General features: G+C 33.8%; 1 protein-coding gene across 2 annotated transcripts in view; it reads left to right on the top strand.

Annotated features, from left to right (window-relative positions):
* Positions 1-1,175: 1,175 nt before the first annotated feature.
* Positions 1,176-24,158, top strand: part of LOC124364541 (nephrin) — a 436,564-nt gene continuing 413,581 nt past the window's right edge. Inside the window, exon 1 of one of the 2 annotated variants that reach the window (XM_046820100.1) lies at positions 1,176-1,437. In XM_046820100.1, the coding sequence (XP_046676056.1) occupies positions 1,380-1,437 (58 nt within the window). In that variant the 5' untranslated portion in view covers positions 1,176-1,379. The remainder of the gene's footprint in view (positions 1,438-24,158) is intronic. The other variant, XM_046820101.1, reaches the window with a different exon arrangement.

The following is a 24,158-nucleotide window of genomic DNA, read 5'->3' on the forward strand; positions in this document are numbered from 1 at the left end:
ATTTCGGAAAAGCTAACCTTTGTGTGAAGAATACTCGAAGTTAAAGCATTTTAAAGCGATTGTCGCTATTTCACGTTGCATACAAATTTTAAAAAACTTGATTATATCCCCGTATTGAAGTGTTAACACCTATGCAAGCCTACTCTGGAATTTATTTAATTATATTGAACATTTATTTTGTTTATTGTTTACTTTTGGCCAAAACGTGTATGTATTCAAACGCTACAGGTACTCTAATAAGAGACAAGTATGTCTTATATTTCAAGATTCTTCGGGATTGAAATAGGCACCACAACACTTTATTAGTACTTATAAGCACACTAAAGTACACTTGTGTAATAACATCTTCATAATAAGATTTTTTACAAAAATAATAACGTGTTGTGATTTAATATCTCAATTAGTCTACCAGTGTCGAATTTTTAATATGAAACAGATTTTAAGTAAACTTTCATTCAGTTCCACGGTTAAAGTTTTTGCAAAATAATTTTATGCAAACGAATATATTTATTGGTACTGACGTAAATATGCAAACACACTTAATTTTTTCAAAATTATTATTGTAAGCTACGGGACCTTAAAAATTATCAATGTGTGATATTGTAAAAACACTGCGAAAATTGAAGACACCTGAACTAATTAGCCAATATTTTTTTAATCCGATCTACACAGTAAACAAATTTATTTAGTGTATCAGTTTAGAGTGAAAATCTATGCTTCTCCTACATGGGCAGTTAACTTATTTTCAATGTAATAACACTTCACATACTCAAATAATTTTAGAACACTATTTTTTATGAGATTTAGCTTCAACACGTAGTTCTATACAAAATATAAGCTTGTTATTGTTAACATTTTGTCAACTTCTAAAATGATAATGATACATAGACTCAAAATATTTTAAACTATTTTAGTGCTAAATTATTAAAACTCACGCGATATTTATGATTGAACAAATGATGAAACACACTACTTAAAAAGTATAAAGGAATACAGGAAAAACAAAATGTGTTTAGTAAACATCACTATAAACAACCGCGAGTCAGAGTAAGTAGCCTATTATTACATCTTCCCTCCTAACCTCAACACAGGACGGTCGGGCGGGCAATGCCGCGCGACCTGTACAGTGCTGCCCCTAGCGGCGCGTCAGTGTAGTGCGCACCCGGTCTGCGCAGAGTCTGCCGGGCCAGTTCAGTTCGGGTCGCGCGATCGCTGCTGATTCTATGCTCTCTCGACTAGTGCGTGCTTTTGATGAACCTGGATACGGATTGTGTTCAATCACCCTTCTGATAACGCTAGATTTGTGCAGTGATAAGTGTCAGTGAGTGTGACTGTGTTGGTTAAATGCAAGAACTGTTCCCGAGAAGTCGCACGTCGACATGGACCACCTCAAGGGGATGCTGTCTTATCTCTTTCTGTGCTTGACGTTTTCATACGGTAAGACGCCCTTTAGGTTAGGTTCATTCCTCTTTAGGGTTATCAGGGAAAGGTTCCTCCCTTATTGGCGTTCCTAACCTCTAAGTAAATCATTACGTAAATTATACGTTACCGACTATAAAAGAGGTAAACTTAATCCGACTAGTATTGCAGATCCCTTTTAAAAATTACAAGTAAAGCGTTCAGTATTTTTTTTAGTTTGCGATACGTTTTAGACTACGGAACAAATAAATTTACACGACGATCATTTACCATAGGACACGCCTAAATGGAGATGTCAAAAGGTCAAACGTTCAGTTCAGCGTTGTGGGGTTGGTGTTCAATAATTTATTTGATGCAACTATCAATAAATATTGTTAGATTAAAATAAAGTATGTGTTATTGCCATGGAAGCTGTAACCTGTAACATCAACATTCTTGAAATAAATCTAACTGAGAGGTTATTTAGCATCCCTTTACAGTTGGTACAAAATCCGGCGATTATATTTTATCTGGTGATTATATTTATCTTTGTATGATGTTTTAATTGTATTGTATGTTTGAATACAATTAATTCCATATGTATCGATAAATAAACATTCCTATCTGCACATTAGGTCTCCTATTACCCTTTACGGCCCTTTCCATCTACCACATTAACTTAGGTTATTTCATACATTCTTATCAGTTTGTTTATTTACCATTCGAAAGTATGGTATTTCTGTATACAATTTCAAAAACATTCGGCCATATTATGTAGTATTCTTTATTAAGTGTCATATTGCTTGAGTGTTTTCCCACGTTTCTATAGGGATACTAAACTGTCAATTACTTTTTGGCACAGAGATCTTTATTTGTACAAGTTTATCCCATTTGTTATTATGTATTATTTACCGTGTCATTAAATAGCCATAGCACATATGAAAAAACTAATTGAATCTTTCCCTGTTATATCGTTTCATTTCGGATTATTTCATAGAATGTTTCCCAATTTAAACTTTTTAATTCATTAAAAGAAATTTAGTAGAACACTTTTAAAATTATAAATCAACACTAAAAATCTGTCAAAAACCTAATAAACCATGCAAGTTATTTAAGAATCAATGTAATTCATACGTTGTAAACTAATAAAATGTTGATTCCCTGCTCAAAGTTGAATACTGCTGTAGTTGTCCCTAACAGATGCTAGCTAGATTCCTGGTTTTTTACCCTACGGCGAGACAAAAACCAACCGTTCCGCCCGCCGCTGTGCCTTTGTATAAATGTGAGATTCACAGGGCCCTGCTGGTTCTCGGGTACTCTTGGATCCCAAATTGTAGATAAAAAATTACGAATTATTAAGACATCATACTGGTTTTCAACATATAGTGTGATTTATCTATTAAAAAGGAGACATTTTGTATTCTAACTACCTTTTAATAAAATAAGTACAGGTCAGTGAAATTAACTAGGAATAAGTAAAGTACTTTTATTGTATTCATCCGTTGTTTATTATTATCTTAATTTTGTATTATTATATTATATAATTTCCCAATATTGTAATTTTACTAGAGACCTTCATTATTTTGGACACTTTCTGTTCTAGTTTATTTATTTATCCCTGAACATATTTTAATTATTGTGGTTTTGTTTTGAGCTATATTTTCATCGGTTGAAGATAATTAAACCAATATACATATGTACACAAAAAATATGAGGAGTTTTGAAATTAATTTTTATTCTATGACAGCATTAATAAACTTAGTAAACCAAAAGTATGTATATTCTAAAAATAAAACTTTTTTCACGGATTAGCTAATTATTTTAAGCGTTTAAAAGCTATGAATGCGAAATAAACCTTGTACTTAATTGTATTATTATTATACTTCGATTTAAAAAAACTTGTGACGTTTATATAAACAATAAAATTCATTTAATTGTAGGTACAGTCGTTTTTTATCTGTAATAGCCTTATGGGTAATCTAAAACGCTCCAGTCAAAAAAGATACCGGATGCGCCTAATGAAATAATTTTCAACAAGCCTTGTAATAGGTATAGAGCTGCCAAATTACGTGCACAGGGGCTATAAACTCGATGGCGTTATTATTAAAATGAACTTACAAAGTTGACGGCCTTGGATAAGACGGCATCCGGCGTGAGACACGTCTTGTTACGTTTCTTTTGTCTCACAGTGTCTGAGAAACGGGGCAATGATTACTAATTCAAAATGTAGCTAAGGACCAGTAGCGCATGAAAGATGCACAAGTTGTCTTATTGTTGTCAAAGAGGTCCAGGTCCTCCAGCGCCGCGAAGCCTTTTGTTTTGTCAGGACAAAATACCATCTCATTTGCGAAAGCACGAACTGGGACGCGCTCGCTTTTTTAGGGACAAGCGTCAATTGTAAAACTAAAGACGAGGCCATGAACTTGTTTGGCCTACTTTACAATTCCATACATTAAAATAAGTATATGCACTATAGTAATTTAATTGAACTTTTAAAATTCCATTCTTAACCTTGTATTTTAAATTTAAAATTAACTGTGCATAATTAATTAAGTACATGAGGTTAATAAATTAGTTGTAGGCCTATTATAATATTAAAACTAGCCTATTATAAATAAATCGATAATTTATGCGGGCACATTAGATACTCTATGTTTATCATATTTGTATACATTAGCATTATCCATTTGTGGAACGGTCGGTTTAAATTACTGTAAACAATTTTACAGAGTTGTTTAAACATATGACATCATAGGTCAATTAAATTAAATGTTATACTATATTAATGGTGTTCGGAACCCATTTCTAGTCATTTCCTGGTTTAAAGTTAAGTCGTTAATTGTTTTCATAGTTTTGCAACGATATTAAGTTGGCACCACTTATTTTTTACATGATTGGATTTAATTATTAATTATGAGATAGATATTTAAAAAATATCGTTAGTTAAGACATTCTGGCCGTCTTAGACAGATAGGTACACTGGACAAAACTGAATGAAAAATAAATAAATAAGATAATTAATATAAAATCGTAATAAGTGAGGTAATTGTACTGAGTGATATATTTAGTTATAAACAACAAAAGAAGAAGAATATTTGATCAAACTAGAATAAAAAATGATTCTTTTATACATTTAATTGACAACCGTTTAGGAGATTATTATCAGTCTAAAATTAAATAACAACCAAGCTTTTTAATCGTTTTATATTAATTTTACAAATAAAATAAGCTTCTTTAAGAAGTAAAATAATTAGCCTACCGATAATTGTTTAATGATTACATCAAGAAACGTTTACAGTTTAATAGTTACGTTAACAATTAAACATGAATCAATATCAGTCTAGTTCTCAATTTTTTTTTTCATGATTGCCCACAACAGCAATAATGCCACTATTTGCTAACCTAACTGATTATACAGGAACTATTGGCCAATAACAGTTAAACATGAACCAATATCAGTCTAGTTGGTAGTTTGTATAATTGTCCTGCTGGATGTACCCTTCAGAGTTATTACTGTCTACTCTGCGTGGAATTATTCCCGATTCCATTAAGAATCGTTTTATTGTGATTCTAGTTGATTTAAGTACCTGAAAATTTTATTTGGAAATTAATTGTACCATAATCTTGGAACAAAGTTACATTTATTAAGTCATGTCTGGAGATATTCAAGACATTTTCAGTAATGTAGGTTTCCTAAAATTCCATAGTCATAAACATTTGTTGCAGAAAACCTAACCACTGCGATCCTAATGCTCTGAATTAGATGACAGTAATTTGTCTATTACAAAGACAGAGATAATTTACTAAGTAAACTTGTAAAAGAGAAGAAATTTGAAGCAGCTTCCAGAGAATTTGTGCAATCTAAATCCAAGCATTTGTTTTATAGTACTGACAAAAGTTCATAATCGTATTTCAGATTATTCCTTCCAAAAAGGAAAATTATTGTTTATTTGGTAACATGGAACTTATTTGAAAAATATTTTTAAAATGTGGGACTTTCTAGGAGAGTAGGGTGATAAACGTGTCGCCTTTCTGAGTTGAAACATTAGAGGACTATGAACTTCTAAAATACGAACGTAAAGGTTTTATTTTCACCTCTTGAGTACACCCGAGATACTATGTCGCTTTTCAAATATGTTCAAATTTGGTATCCTACAACTGACTAATACACTAATTAACGGAATAGTGCAGTTAACACAATCGTGATTTAGCCCTTAAAGGACTCTGAAGTTGTAAAATATTTATTCTATGGAACAAAAACGTTTTATTTTGACTTCTAGAGTGCACCTTGTAACTTTATTTCACTGGTACAGAATACACTGTAGAATGTACTGTCGTGAAAACCTTCTAATATCACTTTTACATCATTTAGATATTTTGAAAACGTATTTAAGAAAATTAATTTCTGAAACAAGTTGGATTTAGACAACTTTATGGTCATAGGTGTTTCCAAAATCTCTAGATTTCTGAGCTCAGACAAGCATAATTGCACTGGGCAAACGATCAATCAGACCCGATTAATTGCATCTAATAAAAATTCAGATTAGACCCTTTGTTATGCCGCCATGTTTACCTGAAACACATAAATCCCTCAATTCCGACGTGTCCATGACGAATCGGCAAATCAGCGCCGTATTATTCACCGCTCGCGTTACCGCTGTTGTGCCATTAAAATGATGATGCAGTCGGCTGTATTCAGCGGATGCGGTTGTCTGAATTCAGCATTCAACGTGCGTTGTATTGCGGCTGGTATTTATGTCCGGTACGGCGCTGCCCAGCCAGCGGCGGATATGGAGGTAATTATTAGGTCCGGTTATGTCCCTGATTATCCGAATTGTGACGTCGTTCTCTGTGCTACAGTAGTTTAACACAAGGAGTTAAAATGTGCCGTTAGATGCTTTTACTAACAGGGAGGGTAAAATCAGTAGACTACTATTGGTGGAAATTATTAACCCGGCAAGTGATAGATCCGGGTTCGACTCCCGGCGGAGCAAGTACTTTTTGTGATTGAATATTTATTGAAATTAAATAAGGCTATTGCCATTTATACAATTTAATGGAAATTATTAAGAAATGGTGCGGGGATAACATTTGAATGTGTTTTTCGTCTAGGTGGGATTCTAAAATAGCATATCGTCATCCTAATAATTAGGAAACGTGAAAACTTTACCTTATGCCGGGTCCACACCAAACCAACAAAAGAAAAACAAAACAGCAACTCAATGTTTCCAACATTTTTGAAAACAAAAGCGAAACATTTCGGCAACAATTTTGTTTTGTTCGTGTTTTCAACAACTTTTTGTTTTCCCGTCGCCTGGCGGTAAAAGATCAAACTGTTGCTGTTTTGTTTTGTGTTTCTGGCAACTTTGTTGGTCTAGTGTGTACGCTTTCCACAGGAAGAAAACAAAACTTAAAATTTGTGGTTCAGTTTGTCTCGTGCTGTGTGCAAAATGACTTCATCGGGAAAAGCAATAAAATGGAGTGTTGAAAATACATGTAAATTAATCGAACTTTATAGAGAAAGTAAATTGTTATGGGATGCCCGACACCCTGATTATAAAAATCGTTATAAAAAGGCAGCAGACGCCTTAAAGGAAATAGGAATATTGTGTAATGTTTCTTCAGAGGAAGTAGACCAGAAAAGATAAAAAACATCAATACCCAGTACCAAAGAGAATACAGAAATTATCAGTTATTGAAAAAATCCGGAGCTGGTAAAACTTTCGTTTCGAAGTGGTGTTGGTTATTCACTATTAAGTTTCTTAAAAGATAAAAAAACAAGCCAAGACCAAGTGGGAATATAGGCGGATTATCGAATACACAGGTAGATATTTATTTATTTATTTTATTTATTAGATATAAAATTTTACATATATTTATGCATTAATTTATTTATTTACTTATATTTATTCATTATACATTCTATCATTTTATCCTTAAAAATCAGTAACTTTTGCTCAATAGATTAACAAAATTTTAACTGCCATGGAACTTGTTATTAGTTATTAATAATTAGAATAATAAATCATTAAATCAATTAAAAAAATCATTTTTCCCCTAAAAAATCAGTACTTTTGCTCAATAGATTAACAAAATTTTAACTGCCATGGAACTTGACCTTGCTCAGACATAAAATATTCAGCAAATTCTTTTCTTATTTCCATAGCTTCTACAGATGATTTTCTTGCAGTCTGTTGTAGATTAAAAAACGACTGTAAGTTTGTTGATCTTTTCTCCATGCGCCATCTTCTAGTGTACCACTATCAATATGTTCTACATCAAAGCTGTTTGGTGGATTATATTTATTTTTCGACAAGACACACCTTAGATAATTATGCAAACAAATGCATGCCAAAGTCACTTTTTCTACCTTTTCTGGTTGTAAACAGCATTGGTTTGCGAAACACTCGAAACACAGCGCTAAAATGCCAAACACATTTTCAACTATTCTTCGAGCACGTGAAATTCGGTAATTGAAGACACGTTCTATTGACCCCTTATCTTGATGGCCGCTATATGGTTTCATAATGCATGGTTTAAGGGGGAAAGCCATCATCTGCGACTAAAACATAAGGACTTTCTTTGTCCCTTCCAAGAAGAACACGTTTTTGTGGCAAATTTAGTTTTCCTTCAACCAATAGTTTGTAAAATGGCGTATTTTTAAAAACACCTCCGTCAGAGATTCGTCCTTGACAACCAACGTTTGCATACAGAAAATTATAATTTGCGTCAACAACAGCAAAAAGAACTACACTGAATGTTCCTTTATAGTTAAAAAATTCACTGCCACTGAATGTAGGTGCCGTCGATTACAATGTGCTTTCCGGTCCATTGCGCCTATGCAATGTGGAAAGTGCCAAATCTTGTTGAAATCATCGCTAAACTTTTTCCCATTCCTCTTCACTTTTAGGAGTCTGAAATAAAATACAAATTAAATTTTAATTGAAAGTTCTTATTATATATTTTTTTTAATATACATTTTTTTAATATATTTTTATGCAGTTTTTAATAACATACATTCTTTACTTTACAGGAAAGTGATGATTCAGACAGTGATGAAGAGGCAAAAGAATCCGAAACAAATGACGATGATACCGCTAGCGTCAGCCAGAGTACAAGTAATATGGGAGAATTACAAGAAAGCTACGAAGATTTGCAGGCTCTCAAAAGGAAATTACTGATAAAAACACCAAAAGCTTAAAAGCAAAATCTACCACACCAAAGAAAAGAGTTCTAACCACTAGTGAGAAGCAAAATGCAGAAGTTTATGGAATGCTACAAGAAGTATATAAAAAAATCAGCAAGGAACATCTGTACAACCCGATGATTTTGATATATTTGGTGAGCTAGTTGCTAGAAAAGTGCGAAAAACTTCGTACTCCTTATGCGCAAGCTACTGTGCAGCATTTGATCAATGATCTTCTCTACAAAGCAGAAATAGGAGAATATGACCAACCAAAAAACACAGAAACTCAAGAGCAATTGACACCGTTCCTTCATTTTCGATCTCCAATTGCAGTTCACACTAGTTCTACAGATACAAACAACCACAATTATATGAGTCCAGATAGCATTCGGTCTTGCGCAAGTACCCTTAGCGTTGGAACCTACTCAAATCCAGGCGGCATTACAACCTTATTCAAACCCACCCAGCGTTCAAACCTACGAGATACTGACTAGTCCGTCTTGCTCATCGAATCAACATACCACCCAGATTGATGAATTCCTGGCCAGCTACGCGGATAACAACAAATGAATCAGCTCAGTCATACATGTAATTTTCAGATACATTCCAAATAAAAGTTATTTTAAAAAAATCAGTTTATTTTTTTTAACAGCTACCTATTAATATGTTAAATTTTACCTTGACATATGTATTTAGGGCACTTATGAGAGCATCGCAGGTTTCTGGAATTATTACTGATATTGCCTGTTTGGATACTTTGAAAAGATACATCAGACTCTGGTAATACTCCCCAGTTGCCAAAAATCTTAAAGTAATCACTAAACGTTCTGTTACACTAATGGCATTTCGAAAATTTGTATTTTTCTTCTGTATCGAGGGTCCAATGATTTCTATTAGATTTTCAAGATCAGTACTGGTCATTCTTAAAAAGTTTTTGAAGCTGCATCGCATTTCTCCACTAATACTCTATCGTCTTTTCTTAAAATCTTCCAATAGTTCCTCAACATAGTTTTTTTTGTCGGTTCTTCAAGCTCGGCCTAACCCAAAAAACGTTTTTTCTTTTTTTTGGTTTAGGAATAGAAAAACCAGCTGCCATAATAAATAATTCATTGTTCCTTTGTAATTCCAAATTTCGAGCTCGCCACATTTTCTATCGGGATCACAAAGTTGACTGATTTTTGTTTTCATAATGTGGACAGCAGTTGACAATTAGTTCCTGTTTTCGAAAACTTGCAGTTTTGTTGTGTTGCTGATTTGTTGGAGTTTTTGTTTTGTTGGTTTGGTGTGGACCCGGCATTAGGAACAAAGTGATTTTATCCATGTTTAAAATTCCCTATTTCAGATTCTTTAAAACGTATTTTTTAAGTATTATAAAGCACTGTTGTAATGTTGAATGTTGTACTATCATAACTTTTTTTGGCATTCTGTAAAAGGAAGTCGTTTTAGAATTTAGTAATTTACTGCAGTAGTGATGTGATATACGTATCGAAAACGATTCGTGGTACATTGAATACGTCTAAAGTATAAATTTTACAGATAGTATAATATATAATACATAGTTTTAGCTATCGTGTACCGCATATAAATTTAGATTTTCTTTTAAATCAGAATTAGTGTCCACTTTCAGTATTAGGCTATTTGAGTATGAGGTCCTAAAAATAATTCAATAACATTACTCACTTAGTAATGTTTTCCACACTGTGCATGTTACGCTGTTCATTTCAATTTAAACATGTTCACAAAATACTCGGAACATGCATTGCTCGATTTAAGGAATTAGAGGTGACGTTTCAAAGCCTAACTTTGTTTATCCAAAATTCTTAGTAGGGTAACTAGACTTTGTTACATTAAAGTTCATAATGACGTAGCTTAAAATTATTATAAAAGCAACTGCAATATTGTAATAAGATGTACTTATTTATGTAGGCTTATTAATATTCATGTATAAGAAGTCTAAGTCTAAGAAAACAAAAATAGATAGGATATAAATCATAAATCTTGCTATGAATTGAGGTTTAATATAATTTTAGGTTTTTCGGTGTTTAGCTAAAAACCTAATCATAGGCCTAATATTGTTAGCGTGTATTTCACACATTTTTATTACATTTTTTAAGATTTTACCTAACGTTTGACCGCTAAACGTCATTTAGGTTAGTTCTTTTTTCTTTTAAAAAACTGGGCGGTTATTTTTGCACTACGCGACGCGGGGGTCTGTGTGTATACAATTGACTCGACCGAGGGACACATGTGATATCTACAGCCACATGTGCCGTAACACTGCCAGATTGGCAACTACCCCATGACTCATACAGCAGCTCTGTTACTGGCCCTTATCTCTTATCGCACCCCTACTATCCCTAGTGGTGTTGATGTCGCCACCCCCACCTTCAGTATCTGTGCAGCCCTATCTACTGTCGACATTTCAGATTTACTGTAGTCTCTCCCTGACACTCCTCATTCTTTACGTAAACACACAGACCCTCGTCTCCAGGAGATTGGAGGATACCGAACCTCCAAATCCACCCCCTCTTAATATCCACTAAAACTTTATTGGGCAGAGCGCCATCTATAATGTTAAACAACTTATTATTTTATGGCGTACAACAGACTGGTAAATGTTATTAAGAAGAACTATTTGCATAAAACAGATTGAAAATATAATTAATTTTCTACGTTTATCATAGTATTTATTTTGATGAAAACTGGATAATTTTGATATCGACAACACATTTTAGTTGTTCTAAACTACCTTGAGGCATCGATTTTTGTAAAAATTCTTTAAGAAAGGAGTCACTTGCTGTTAACGTGATTAAATACATCTTGAATTACAGTTGGATACGTTTGCTCTATTCTTCATAGGGCAATTTTGGGAGAAGCTGTAAATTTTGTTTAAGATAGTGCACTCGGTTTTTGGTTGGAAGTAGTTGCCTCCCTAAGGACCATAAACAAACATCTTTCGTCTATCAAACAGGAATTACACAGACTACGGTTTTTTATTGTATGTAGCCCTACATGACGTAAAGCTTCATGAAGTGGCATATTTTTTAAATGATTTGTGATTGAAGGAAGGTTATATGTTATATTCTTTTAATACAATTGTTATTTTAATACGGTTTCATTAAAATTTTACTTCTGGAAATTATTAGTTTAGTAGGAAAAACATGTAATTTCCTCGTGCTATTACGTATACCACGTCGCTTTTCCTTGGACCTGATTATAAACTATGCTAGAATGGAATTATCTAAAATCTTTTTCCTGTGTTCAGAAAAATTATCTTAAAAGAGCGATGACCTGAATTTTATAAAAGAATTATCTTAACCGGAAACCTATGGAGCCCTTACAACAAATAAAAACTGCAACAATTGAAAGTTAAATCCTGACCTCGTAGCTTAGGCTGTGTTTTGCCAGGTTTTCCGTCTGCGAATCATTACACAATGTCTGTTTACAAGTTTACCAGTCTCATTGTGGATTTTAGTCCTAATCCTGGCGTGCAAATAATACGGTAACCATAAAGCGGATTTATAAAGGGGCTACAAAAGCGGGGAAACCCATGATATAATACACAATGTAAAGTGTTTGCGCGAGGCGAGGACTACGATGCGATATTTATGTTAAGAGAGGGGCCGAGATGGTGTGGGGCCCGCCCGGTTTATACTGTGGCCTGGCCCCAGATCTTCCCTCGCACGTTTTTGCCAAGACCTGTGTAAATATTGGGCTCCCCCCCCACCTCTCGCCAGGCCTACACCCCTGTGTTTGTACAGAGGCTTTCTCGAGAGCTGCTTTCAGACAAGCGATGTTTATGGGGTAGCACCCAGCTTAAGCCTCTTTCCGATCAATGTCGGTGAAAGTCAGTGATTCTCATTAAATGTAATATTCTCTATTATTATAAGTGTAGCAGCTCACGGAACCAGCCAATTTGCAGTATTTAAGCACTCAATCTGTATTTAACGAATTCGTTAGAGGAAATCTTGCTAAAAAATATACTAGTTTGGTTGAGGTCAAAATGAGAGGCTTCGACAGAATTAAGAATATGAAACAATATTTTTTCATGCAGCTGGTGCTGATTTGACATTTTACCTATCTAACGTTTTGTTTTCAGTGTGTTGAGCTAAAAAAAAAAAAAAAAAAAAAAAAAAAACATGACCTGAGAATAAATTTAAATTTCCATCTTTTTTAACCCTTTAGGTACCCTCCCTTTTCAACCCTCCACCATGTAGCGTGACTGAAAATCGATTCCATTGCTAGGATAAATTCCTGTACGTATTTCAAGAAACCAAGTTGTATGCTTTAAAATTACAGTTGGCTCTTAGATTCTGAACTAAAATTATCGTACGATCTTTCCCTAAATTCTATATTCATCCACAGAGTGAAATGTAATTCTTAGCTCTAGGCTACTCTCCAGTTTTCCGGTACAGCAGTGATAAGTCGTACTATCGATTGTTTCTTAAGTTGAAAACTCTATAGCCTGTGTATGCAGTAGAAGTGTATCCTACATCTATACTGTGGAGGTTTACCAGATTAAAGCAACCTTTATTTTTGTTTTAAGTTAGTCATACTCTCATAGTACGAATTCTAATTCAAACTGTTTGAACCGTTCAGAAATTTAGAAAGTAAAGCATTCATTATATACGTGCCATTTAACACAGGTACTTTATGTTACGAAGAGCTGCCGCCGCAGCTCAAATCATTGCTTTTTCTAGAAACAGTAAAAATACGAGCTTCTCGATTTAACGGCATCTTACGCTAAGAAAAGCTCTTACACTAAGCTTGTCAACTTGAAGCGTACCCGGTTTGTTTTTTTTGTGCGCTTGTGATTCTATAAATGCGTTGAAATGGTTCAAACTAAAAATGTTGAACGTATGTTTATGGTATGTTGTTGGCTACTTTTCTACTTCTACTTATACAAAAAAACAAATCCATTATGTTTGTTAATTTTATTTCTGTTTGTTAGACTCTTTCAAGAGGGCAGTAAATGTTTATACAGTAGGCTGATAAGTTCTACCCCTATATTACATCAAAACACATATTTGTAAAATTAATATATCCATATTTTATACTAACTTTATTTTAATAAAAAGGCAGCGTAAAATGCATTACAGTTTTACAAAGGGAATAGGGAAAATGCAAAACGTATTATATCTTAACAAAGAGAGTAGGGAAACTGTTAAACGTGTTACATTTTAACAAAGGGAATAACGAAACTGTAAAACCGATTATATTTTTACAGAGAGAATAGCTAGACTATAAAGCGTATTATATTTTAACAAAGAGAATAGGGAAACTGTTAAACGTTTTATATTTTAACAAAGGGAATAACGAAACTGTAAAACCCATTATATTTTTACAGAGAGAATAGCTAGACTGTAAAGCGTATTATATTTTAACAAAGAGAATGGGTAAACTGTTAAACGTATTATATTTTAATAAAGAGAATAACGAAACTGTTCAACCTATTATATTTTTACAGAGAGAATAGCTAGACTGTAAAGCGTATTATATTTAACATAGAGAATAAGAAAGCTGTAAAACGTATTGTATTTTTACAAAGAGAGTGGTAGGGATACTTTAAAATATATTATAGGAGTACAGCAGGAACCCTGTGAAACGATTGTTTAGTTAGTTTACACTAAATCTCATTTTTCATTTATACACTGACAAACACGGGCTCCGACAAGGGCACAATAAATATTCAAATGTCCCTCTATGTAAAACATGTTTGGGCGATGACGGATTCGCAATATCAAAAATGCTCTATTCATCGTTAGGAATTCGCAACAAAGATGTCTAACGGACTGCGCTTTATCTTTGTTTCCAAAACATTTTACCGGGACTTTGTGTTCAGCGCGCTAGTCAAAGCGCTTTTGATGTCCGCTGATGTTGAAACGGAATATAAATTCACCAATTAGGCCTAACTGATGTTTCAGACAGATTACCACTTCACACGTCGCCCCGTGTCTGATGTTAAATACGGTGGAATATTCGAGTTTTGATTGAGACGCTATCCTGCAGTAATCATCTCTTCTGTGGATATATGTCTTGTGTAACTCTCACTTTGAAGTCGGTGGAAGAATATTAGACGAATCTTTTGAAACACTTCGTTCATTGCGAGAGTTATTTTTGTACAATTTAACTACTAAGTGCAGTACCATTAGAGGCGTAGTTTGCTTTACAGTGAATGGGGTTTATCTGGTGTATAGGAAGTATTTTTGTAATCAATTAGATGGAAAATTTTATATTTGTCTTTTCAGCAGAACTAAATATATCTAGTTAAAAACATTTGATTAAATGCATATTCCAATTCCGTCTTAAAGTGTCGAATATTATCGGCGCCCCCTTACAAAACTGACGACTCCAAAATATTTCCATCCTCAAATTATTCTTTATTTTCAAGGGTTAGTATGTAGCAATGGTAATTATTGTATATCAATAAGAACCTACCGATGTATGTAAGACTGAAATTTCCGGGATTCGGAATCCACGTGATAACGGACTCCTTGGTTGACATTGCGGCTCGTAATTGTTCGCTTAAACAATGGTGGGCCTCACCCAACCTTGACATTCACGCATTATTTAGATTTTTCTAATGCACACTTGACTGTGGTGACGTCAGAAAATTGAATTTCTTTAAGAAGATTCTTTGTACGCCAGTGGCATGTAAAAAGTTTTTTGCCCTCGGTTAGCCTGCCCTAGGTAAAAACCGAGCCCGCGGTTAGAGAACCGTAGTCTTACACGTACGCCGCGGTTAATGTCAATGTATTAATATTACTAGTAGTAATAGTAACATAGTACTGGATATCTTGTAGCGTTATTATGATTCTTGTTTTAGAAATAATTTCACTTATGCTAAGTATACTGTTGTTTTTTAGTGTTGACATTTGAAATTCTATCTATAAAAGGAATACAAATATAAACACTCTCTTTCACAGACTTATTTCCTTTTTAAGGATTTTAGGTATTTAATCACAATAATTATTTTACCGTTTAGCCTTGCCAAAAAAATTGTAATACTAACTCATTGAAATTTGTGGTTTAGAATAATATTTATTATATTAATATAAATTCCTTAAATATATAGTTTAAAATAAAAATGCAGTTCTGAGGATTTTCTCGAGAACGATGATGTCACATCGGTGCTCAGATACGACAGAAAGTAAAGCTTTGTCAGAGGTTAAAGTAACAAAATACACTGGTGGGATACGGCAGTATAAGAGGGAAAGTGAGTGAGGGAGGGTTGGCAGCAGCTTAGAGCGTCCTGAGATTCGAGCATTACTGGGGAAACATCCTTAGCAAATCTCTTGCACAAACAATACAGGACTACTCTGCTTGCAGAAGCTCCTTAGGGACGGAGTTCGGGGAGGAAGTAATGCATGTTGAATGTCGTGCAGCACACCTGCTGTAATTGATAGTAGCATTTAACATCTGCGAATGTAAGAGCAACTTTATTATTTGCCATCGGTAGGAAAAATCAATGAGGCTCGAGTTTTGCCAGTGGTTTCTTCACGGATGAATAAGCAATTATGGTAATAAAATACATTTCCAAGTCTTCAGTTACGTTCTGGCTGTTTGAAATATTCGTAATGATGTGGATTCTAAGGTTTTATTTTAATGTTAAGGACGAATCGCAATAAAATATTGCACTGGAAGATATTTTTGGAGGCGATTTATGAAATAGTAGGGTTTATTATTAATGATAAGAATGTGACTGTGGAACATTACATTTTAATATAACTTTTGACGCGATATGTGAAATGATTAGGTATACTGTTTGCACATCCAATCTTGCTCACTTTGGTTATCGTCTACCCCAAACACACAAGACAGATAATAAGAGTAAATAAATCTAGGTCGTTCAAGCTATACTACTTGAGCCTTGTTTTATAATGATTAAAACAAATATGGTTGCTGATGTAGTTATGTAGTTGTTATTGGTTTATAGGAGTAAGGTAGTATGCAAATCAGTATTCCTCGAATTCTAAACAGTGTAGATGTGCTTACATCATTACTATACATGTTAAAAAATACATAATTACGCAATTTACGTCGTCAAAATCAGTAAATATGACTAAAGGTTGTAGAAGAGAATAACACAAGTAATGTATGCCTGGTAAATTATCCCCTCAAATCTTCATCTAAAGGCTCAAAAAAGTATGTTCTTTTGTTATACACCCTTCTACCAAACTTTATCTGGGCCACCAACGATGGGAAGCACACCAAGGCAGGCAAGTACAAGATAATCATCGTTGACCCATAAATGAGTAGCTACAGGCTAGTTGTTGCTTGACTACAGTTATCGGGCTGCTACTCAGCTGTGACAAATATTTGCCCGGATACGACTATCACGCTTAGTCCACAGCTTGACCCTTTCGTCCAGCACAGTGTCTCCCACGCTTGACCAAACTTGAAATATCAACACTTGGATAACTTCGATACAACTTGACAACTGCTAGACAAATAAACTGGTAGACACTTGCCAGCAGGACGCACTCGGAGTAATGTCCAAGTTTTGTGCTTTTGTTTCTTTTCACACTTACAGTATTTTTTTTTCTTTTTTTTAAAGTCTATTACCCTTGAGAATGGTTGGTTTGCAACAGTTTATAATAGGATAACGGGATTTCGAACATTTACCATCGTTATGGTTACAAAATGTATAACAACACAACGTTTCGAGGACTAGAATTTATCCTCATCGTCAGGTGGGGGAGGAATTAGTACATAAAAAAACTTCTCCCACCTGACGAAGAGGATAGATTTCAGTCCTCGAAACGTTGTGGAATACCTTTTGTAACAGTAACGATGGCAAATGTCCGATATTCTGTTATCCTTCAAACCTTCCAGCGTCAACAACAAACTTTAAACAAGGCATTTTAATAGTAATGAAGAGATGAATGATGGGTTTGTTTGAGTAAGGAGGGCGTTGGAATTTGATTGAAAGCGCACCACACCGGGGAGTATGGAATATATCCAAATTAACATAAATTCGATAAGGTTAGTTCTAAACATTTAACCACTCTAATTCAAATCATTTGTATGACTGTTATATCTTTTATTGTGTGTGTGGGCGGAATGCTAACCACTTCGTCCTCCCTCTAGTTACACTACTGACTACATGAGCATGGCAGTTCTTATGTTAATTATATAATGTCTAAGATTGAACAAAACGTAGTAGTTCTACATAAATTACCATAGTAGCATTTTTCACCTTACTCATACACATGATATTTTACCTCATCCAGATTTTACCAGATTTGAACCTGCGTCATCTCCATGACATCCGGTTTTCCTCTAGTCAACGGGTGAGTTTTTGGTTCTTTTCCCTCCGGCGTTTCCTTCTCAATGTTCATCAGGAACGACCTAATCTCTCTCCAGAATGGCATTCCACCTCCATCGCCTACTTCTGAACTCCTCCACGATGTCAGGATCCATTTTGTGACCAAGGGCATCCACATCATAAACATTGGAATCATGCTGATTATTTCAACCAATTTCCAACTTTTAAGCCCACTTTAAAACTTAATAGATATCCTTGATTTTAAAATTGCCACGTTATTTAACATATGTTCCAATATATTGCCCATTTTAATAATTATTTAGATCTAAAGTTCTTCTTATATGGATGTCTGCTTTAGTTTTCTTTATTACAGTTTTTCTGGAACAAGGACAATTTTAATTAAAATACACTTACTTTTTACAATTTTGTTTTATCCTATCTTTTGTTTATATTTTAAAAATTAAGATCAGCTTATCTTCTACTAATATTCCAATTTTACAAACGAGAATAATTTTTTCACTCTATAAATGTCACTTCATTATTTACACTACTTTACGATTATATTCGCGTTGATATACCTTTTTAAAATGTTCTTATCATAAAGTGTTCGATTTTTGTTTCTGAACACTCCAAATATATGGGACCATCTTATTCTTAGAGCAATAAGCCGTTAGTGGTGTAAAGGTTGGTTTATTACATCTAAGCAGTGCACTGTACCCTATTGTTTTATACTGCCTCAGAGTAAATGGGGTTGAATGAAACATACAAAAATTCTATTATCCATCTCTCAACTTTCGCGACTCAGAAATGCACGTGTCGCGTCGCGTAGACAGGACGCATCGCACAGTCCAGTGTTACGTTCTGGAATGACATTCTTTATGGCGCGGTGTTGTCTTGAATGTTGCTAAGACATTTTTATGTGTCTCGGAAATCATAAAAGGGTCCTCTCTAGAATTATTACAGGAAAAGGTGCTCTCATACGGTGAGTCAAGAACAATATAATATTGAGTTTGTACGAGTAAAGTAGGTCTCTTTATTGTGCAGGTGCGAAATTGAACTTTTCCTCCGAGAAGTGCATCCTGAATTGCATTTCCTATAATAATGTGATCTTCGACACCTGTATCTAATGGTGGGAAGTTTTGAAATACCCATCTCTGCAATATCTACATTTTCTTTTGTCTACATTTGATATTTATTACATTAATTTAAACTGTGTTAACGGCTGCTTTTTCATAAATCAAACTATGTAACCTCCCATAAAATGAGTGAATGGTATGTTTACTAACTTGTATTCGTTGTCCAATTTTAACAGTAATAAAAGTGGCATATTTTTTATGTCAGTCAAAATGGTTTCGTCCATAAAAAGCAATGCGGATTTTTTAACCACGAGATCAGAGATCAGTAAAAATATAATTAACTGTTTCAAGTTATACCTGAAAAATAATTTAAAAAACTCCATATTTCAGGTTATAATTAAATGGAAGTATTACTTATTACACTATAAATAAGACACAAACTGTAAACAAAATGGGATGAGTACTCTGCTTATAAATCGGTACAATAAAGTATACTCTGTACAATCTAATCTTTCCTTCTATTAGCTGAATAGGACAGCCCGTTTCCGAGGAGCCCTCGCCTGCCTGACTAACGGATCCTTGTCACGCGATCCTGGCCTGGGAACCGCGGCAAGGGTCTTCTCGCCTCGTAAAATCCGGAGACCCTTCTCGGTCCTTACTGTTTATACCTCCCAGGCAATTTTGTTTGCCTTTCAGGTAGGAATTATGGAATAGCTCAAAACCAACAATATGGTTTGTGTTGAGGTTACCCAAACCTTTATAGCGATAAAGAGTTTTTTTCGAGTTTGTCAACACAAAGAAGTTTTATTTAGTTATGACTATGTGAAAAGAATTTTACGAAATCGTAGCTGATGCATTTGGTTTGATATGGAAGTTAAATAAAACTAAATATGGAGTTTGATATGGTCTAACAATAAAAATAAACATAGCATGTTTTATTTATATTTAATTCCATCAGGACAGTATTTACCATTTGTGCAGAACGTATTTAATAATACCATCTATTCATTTCTTTAAACTATAAGTGAGTTTGCTTAATCTCGCGTGAAAAATGTAATATTAATTAACATGGATTAGACATTTTATACAACGTATGGTATTAATGAACTGTAATTTTTTAACCGTTGATGCATCGAATCATCTAAAATCCTCATATAAGTATTGTAGCTGCTGTAACGTATTTTACTATACTGTAAGTAAATGTATAAACATAGTTCACGGACCTCGCGACAGGATAAACATAATCATACAAAGTAATGGGGGAAGTTGAAATGTGTGAGAAAGGTGTGAAAATGCGATAAGGAAGAAGTAGGTGAGTCTTATCAGGGTTTCAGGGAGCCAACAGGGGAATTGTGTGCGCCCTGACGTTATTGTGCGCTATCACCGGACACATAAATTGTGTACTTTGTTGTGTATCTAGAACTTTTGTAATTGTTTCATTCTGCTATCACGATCTCATGGTCTGAGAACAATAATCTCCCAGTATACTTAGTATCAACCAGTGTTTTGGTACGTTTTATTTTTGTATCACTAAATTACTGACAAGCTTTATTTATAAGAAAATAACACTTTTTTACTAAATTAACTATTTGATCAATATTAATATGATCAATTATCAATTGTCTTTAGTTAAGTTGCAAACTACAAATGTCTAATAGAAAAGGCTAATGTTAATATAATTGTTTTAATGATGTTTTAGTGACAGAATAAATAATTTGTTTTATAAAATATATTTGTTTTATGCTCTTCCTAATCAGGATAGACTTAATAATAATAAAAAAGAGGTCAGATACAGAAAATATTAGCGCTGTATGTAATTTTGATTCTTATGCCCGAAGAAACTCTAGTTTATTTAAGAAAATAGTCACAAACGTACATATGTGTATTCAAAATGTATATTATTCATATATTTTATTTTCTTCTAATATCCTGATGATAAGCGTATCGTACTTATGCTGCACCTAATACCACAAATTTGGTGCTGCGTGTATCAGGATATCAGAGCTTACACATTCCCCTCGATAAAGTAACAATTACGCAGCCGCCTAAGTTGTTGATTACAAAGGGAACTATTTAATGATTAATCTGGACTTGTAAGATACAACTGTTTAGGTCATGCGTTAATACTATTCAAATAAAAAGGTTTCTATCGAAGTAAACTATGAATGTGTAGAAACATTACACTGGTTATGAAGGCTTTTTATCTAAAAGAATTTAATCATCGAAACGATCAAATGTATATTTGTATTACCACACAGAAATAAAAGAACTTTGTAAAATATCAAAACAATTTTTGAGACATTTGTTATGTAAATAATGGAATTATAAAAGAAAAGTTAACTTATCAGTGTGAATTTGGAACAATCTTGGCAAGATTATAAGCAAACTAAGATATCTGCTGAAATCCGCAATATTGGTCGCGGTGGCGATAAAAAATTGCGACGTTCCAATCGTAGTGATTTCTCTTACTGGTTCACCGTATTAGACACTTTATTAAGTGGCCCTTAGTAAATCAGGGTTTCGCCTCGGAAGTGTAGCTTTTGAAGTGAGCACTTCCGATAGCTTATGGTTAGTTTGACCTGGATCCTAGTTTGAATGTAATCAACATACATTGTCCAACATTTAATTCAATTTCGTTGCAGTGACTTTCGGTGTAATTGATGTCGCTGTTCATTTAGTTCGTTTGTTTCGCGACTGCACTACAATCATTGTACAAATTTAATTTAAATGGATTTCACTCTGCCGTGATATATAAACTGACGCTGTTATCAAAGATGTCTCACTATTTTTAAATTTTGCTCTACGTACTTTCAATTTCTTGGAAGCCTACAAGAATTAATTATCCTGTTATGGAATGGAAAAACTAGTAATACGCTCAAAAGTCTAACTTTTTCATATATAACAAAAATAATTTTCATTCCCCTCAAATCTTTAAATAAACAGTTGTAATTTGTATTAAGTCAAAATTCCATTTTTATGTACATAACAGTAATAATAATAATTGTTTTATCGCCTCTAGATCTACAACTTGATTTATGGTTAGTTAAAACCTTTTATGGATCCTTCGGTGAAGTACGATTGTAATATGTGAACATAATTCTATTTTTTAACTTCCAGTCTTTCCCAAGGTTTATTTGCGTACTAAATTTGAATCAAATTCAGGGTTAAAACCAAGCCTATGATTGAGGTACTACACAGACACGGGCAGGATTTAGCTACCTGACTGAGTTAGTAAATTATCTAACGCTCAGCCATTTATCCGTTCTTAAAACTGTATAAAATAATATTTGTTAAAGGAATTATTCGCAAGTTTTAAAAAAAATGAAGTCTAGCGTTAGATATTGGTTGAAGGGTACATAATTACGGTTATGGCCAGGTTATGCCCGACAAGTAAACAACTATGTACTGCGGATGACATTGTCATTAACATTGATCAACGCCCAAACTCCCATAATGCGTACCAACCCTATAGTTATCGACGTGCGTCCCTCATTCTAAATTCCAGTTGGGTTCGTCGCCATTAACGGTTCCGCAGAGCCAATGTTTATGTTGCCCTCACTGTCAACTCGGGAAATTGTGTGTGTTTGGGTGGGCAGATTTTTACGGAACGCACGATGGAAAACTGTCCACGGTCTGGAATCTTGTATTATTGTTACAAATTCAATTAAATTAGTAATTTAGAATTAAAATAAATTTTCAAGCAATACTTTAAAAATATTACTCTCATACACTCTGCAATATAATTATATATATATATACACACAATATATATGTGTGTGTGTATATATATATATATATAAAGTTCTTATATATATATAAGTATATATATATATATATATATATACTTTAACACGATCATATAACAAATTAAAATAAATAGTTCGTAATATATGTTTAACAATCTATGTTCTAATTATTTCTTTTTTCTATTTAAGTTCCAAAATTTGATTATATTTTATATGTTTATATATATATATATATATATATATATATATATATATATATAAACATATATATTATATCTATGATCGAGTGAAAGTAAAATAATATATGATATGTACTGTACAGAGGAATTAATTTATTTAAGATACTTTGATGGAGACTACGCCAAGTACTCGCGTACTATGAAGTTGTTTTTTTTATGTTATACATAGTATTAAAAGTATAAAATAAAATATACATTATCATTACTGTACAATGCAGCATTATCACACTTACGTATTTTCTGCTGTATTGTGCGTGCATTATTTCAATTTTTTAATGTCGTTGCATAACGACAATCTTTAATTACTACATCATTTACCTTTTTTGCATAGCGAACTGAATGTATGTGAGAGAACGGAAATAATATGTCAAATCGTACAAAATAATATCTTCCAATCCCCGTTCATTCAATTACGTAACTCTACAACTTTCCCGGCGTCCCGGTTCATTTGTCGCCGTAGTCTATAACTTCCAGGTATATCGATGCAAGTCCTTTCGTAACAGAAATTGAGTTCCTTCAGGGAACAAGTGGACGATAGATTTCTACATCTGTACTCTGGCGACGGGTTGACCTGGTTTTACTGATTCAGTTCAATAAGATGTTATTGTCCAAGTTTAATCCAATCATCGTGAGAAATTACTCAGTACTGTTTCTCAATAATGATGTATCAGGTTTGTCGTTGGTTTTGGATTTGTTCATAGTTAAACTGCTTAAAATAAAAAAAAGGACCAAGCGAGGAACTCCCCGTTTTAACTTTTATTGCAGTAGATATGCCTGCTAAATTCCTTTATTGATCTTTGACGCTGACTAATTGCAATCAGCCGATACAAGGACGGAACCAAAAGAACATGACTAAAGGGTTTTCACACTGACGGACTCGGAAAAGGGCAGACTGCCCTTTATCCTTTGGACCCCAGTATAAATACAGTTCTTTTATATACCAAGATGAAACCGTATACCACATATTGAGTCCCTAGGACTCTTTACGTCAGGAATTATCTCACAGACAGATGGACAGACGGACGGAGAAACAACAATGTGATTTTAAGAAAGACTGACGCAGAAGGACCTGTATACCAAGTTTTCATTTTCTAGGATTGTAGGACTCGTTCTGTCAAGAAACTGACGAAAATGCAGATGGACAGACTGACGGACCAACAATGCGATTTAAAGAAGGACCTGTCGGGTCCTTAATAATCCGTTTCAAACGATATTCTACAGAAGGTACCGTTATTTCATTTTTTT

The sequence above is a fragment of the Homalodisca vitripennis genome, chromosome 6, assembly GCF_021130785.1.
Source record: "Homalodisca vitripennis isolate AUS2020 chromosome 6, UT_GWSS_2.1, whole genome shotgun sequence".
In the NCBI taxonomy this organism is placed as follows: Eukaryota; Metazoa; Arthropoda; class Insecta; order Hemiptera; family Cicadellidae; genus Homalodisca; species Homalodisca vitripennis.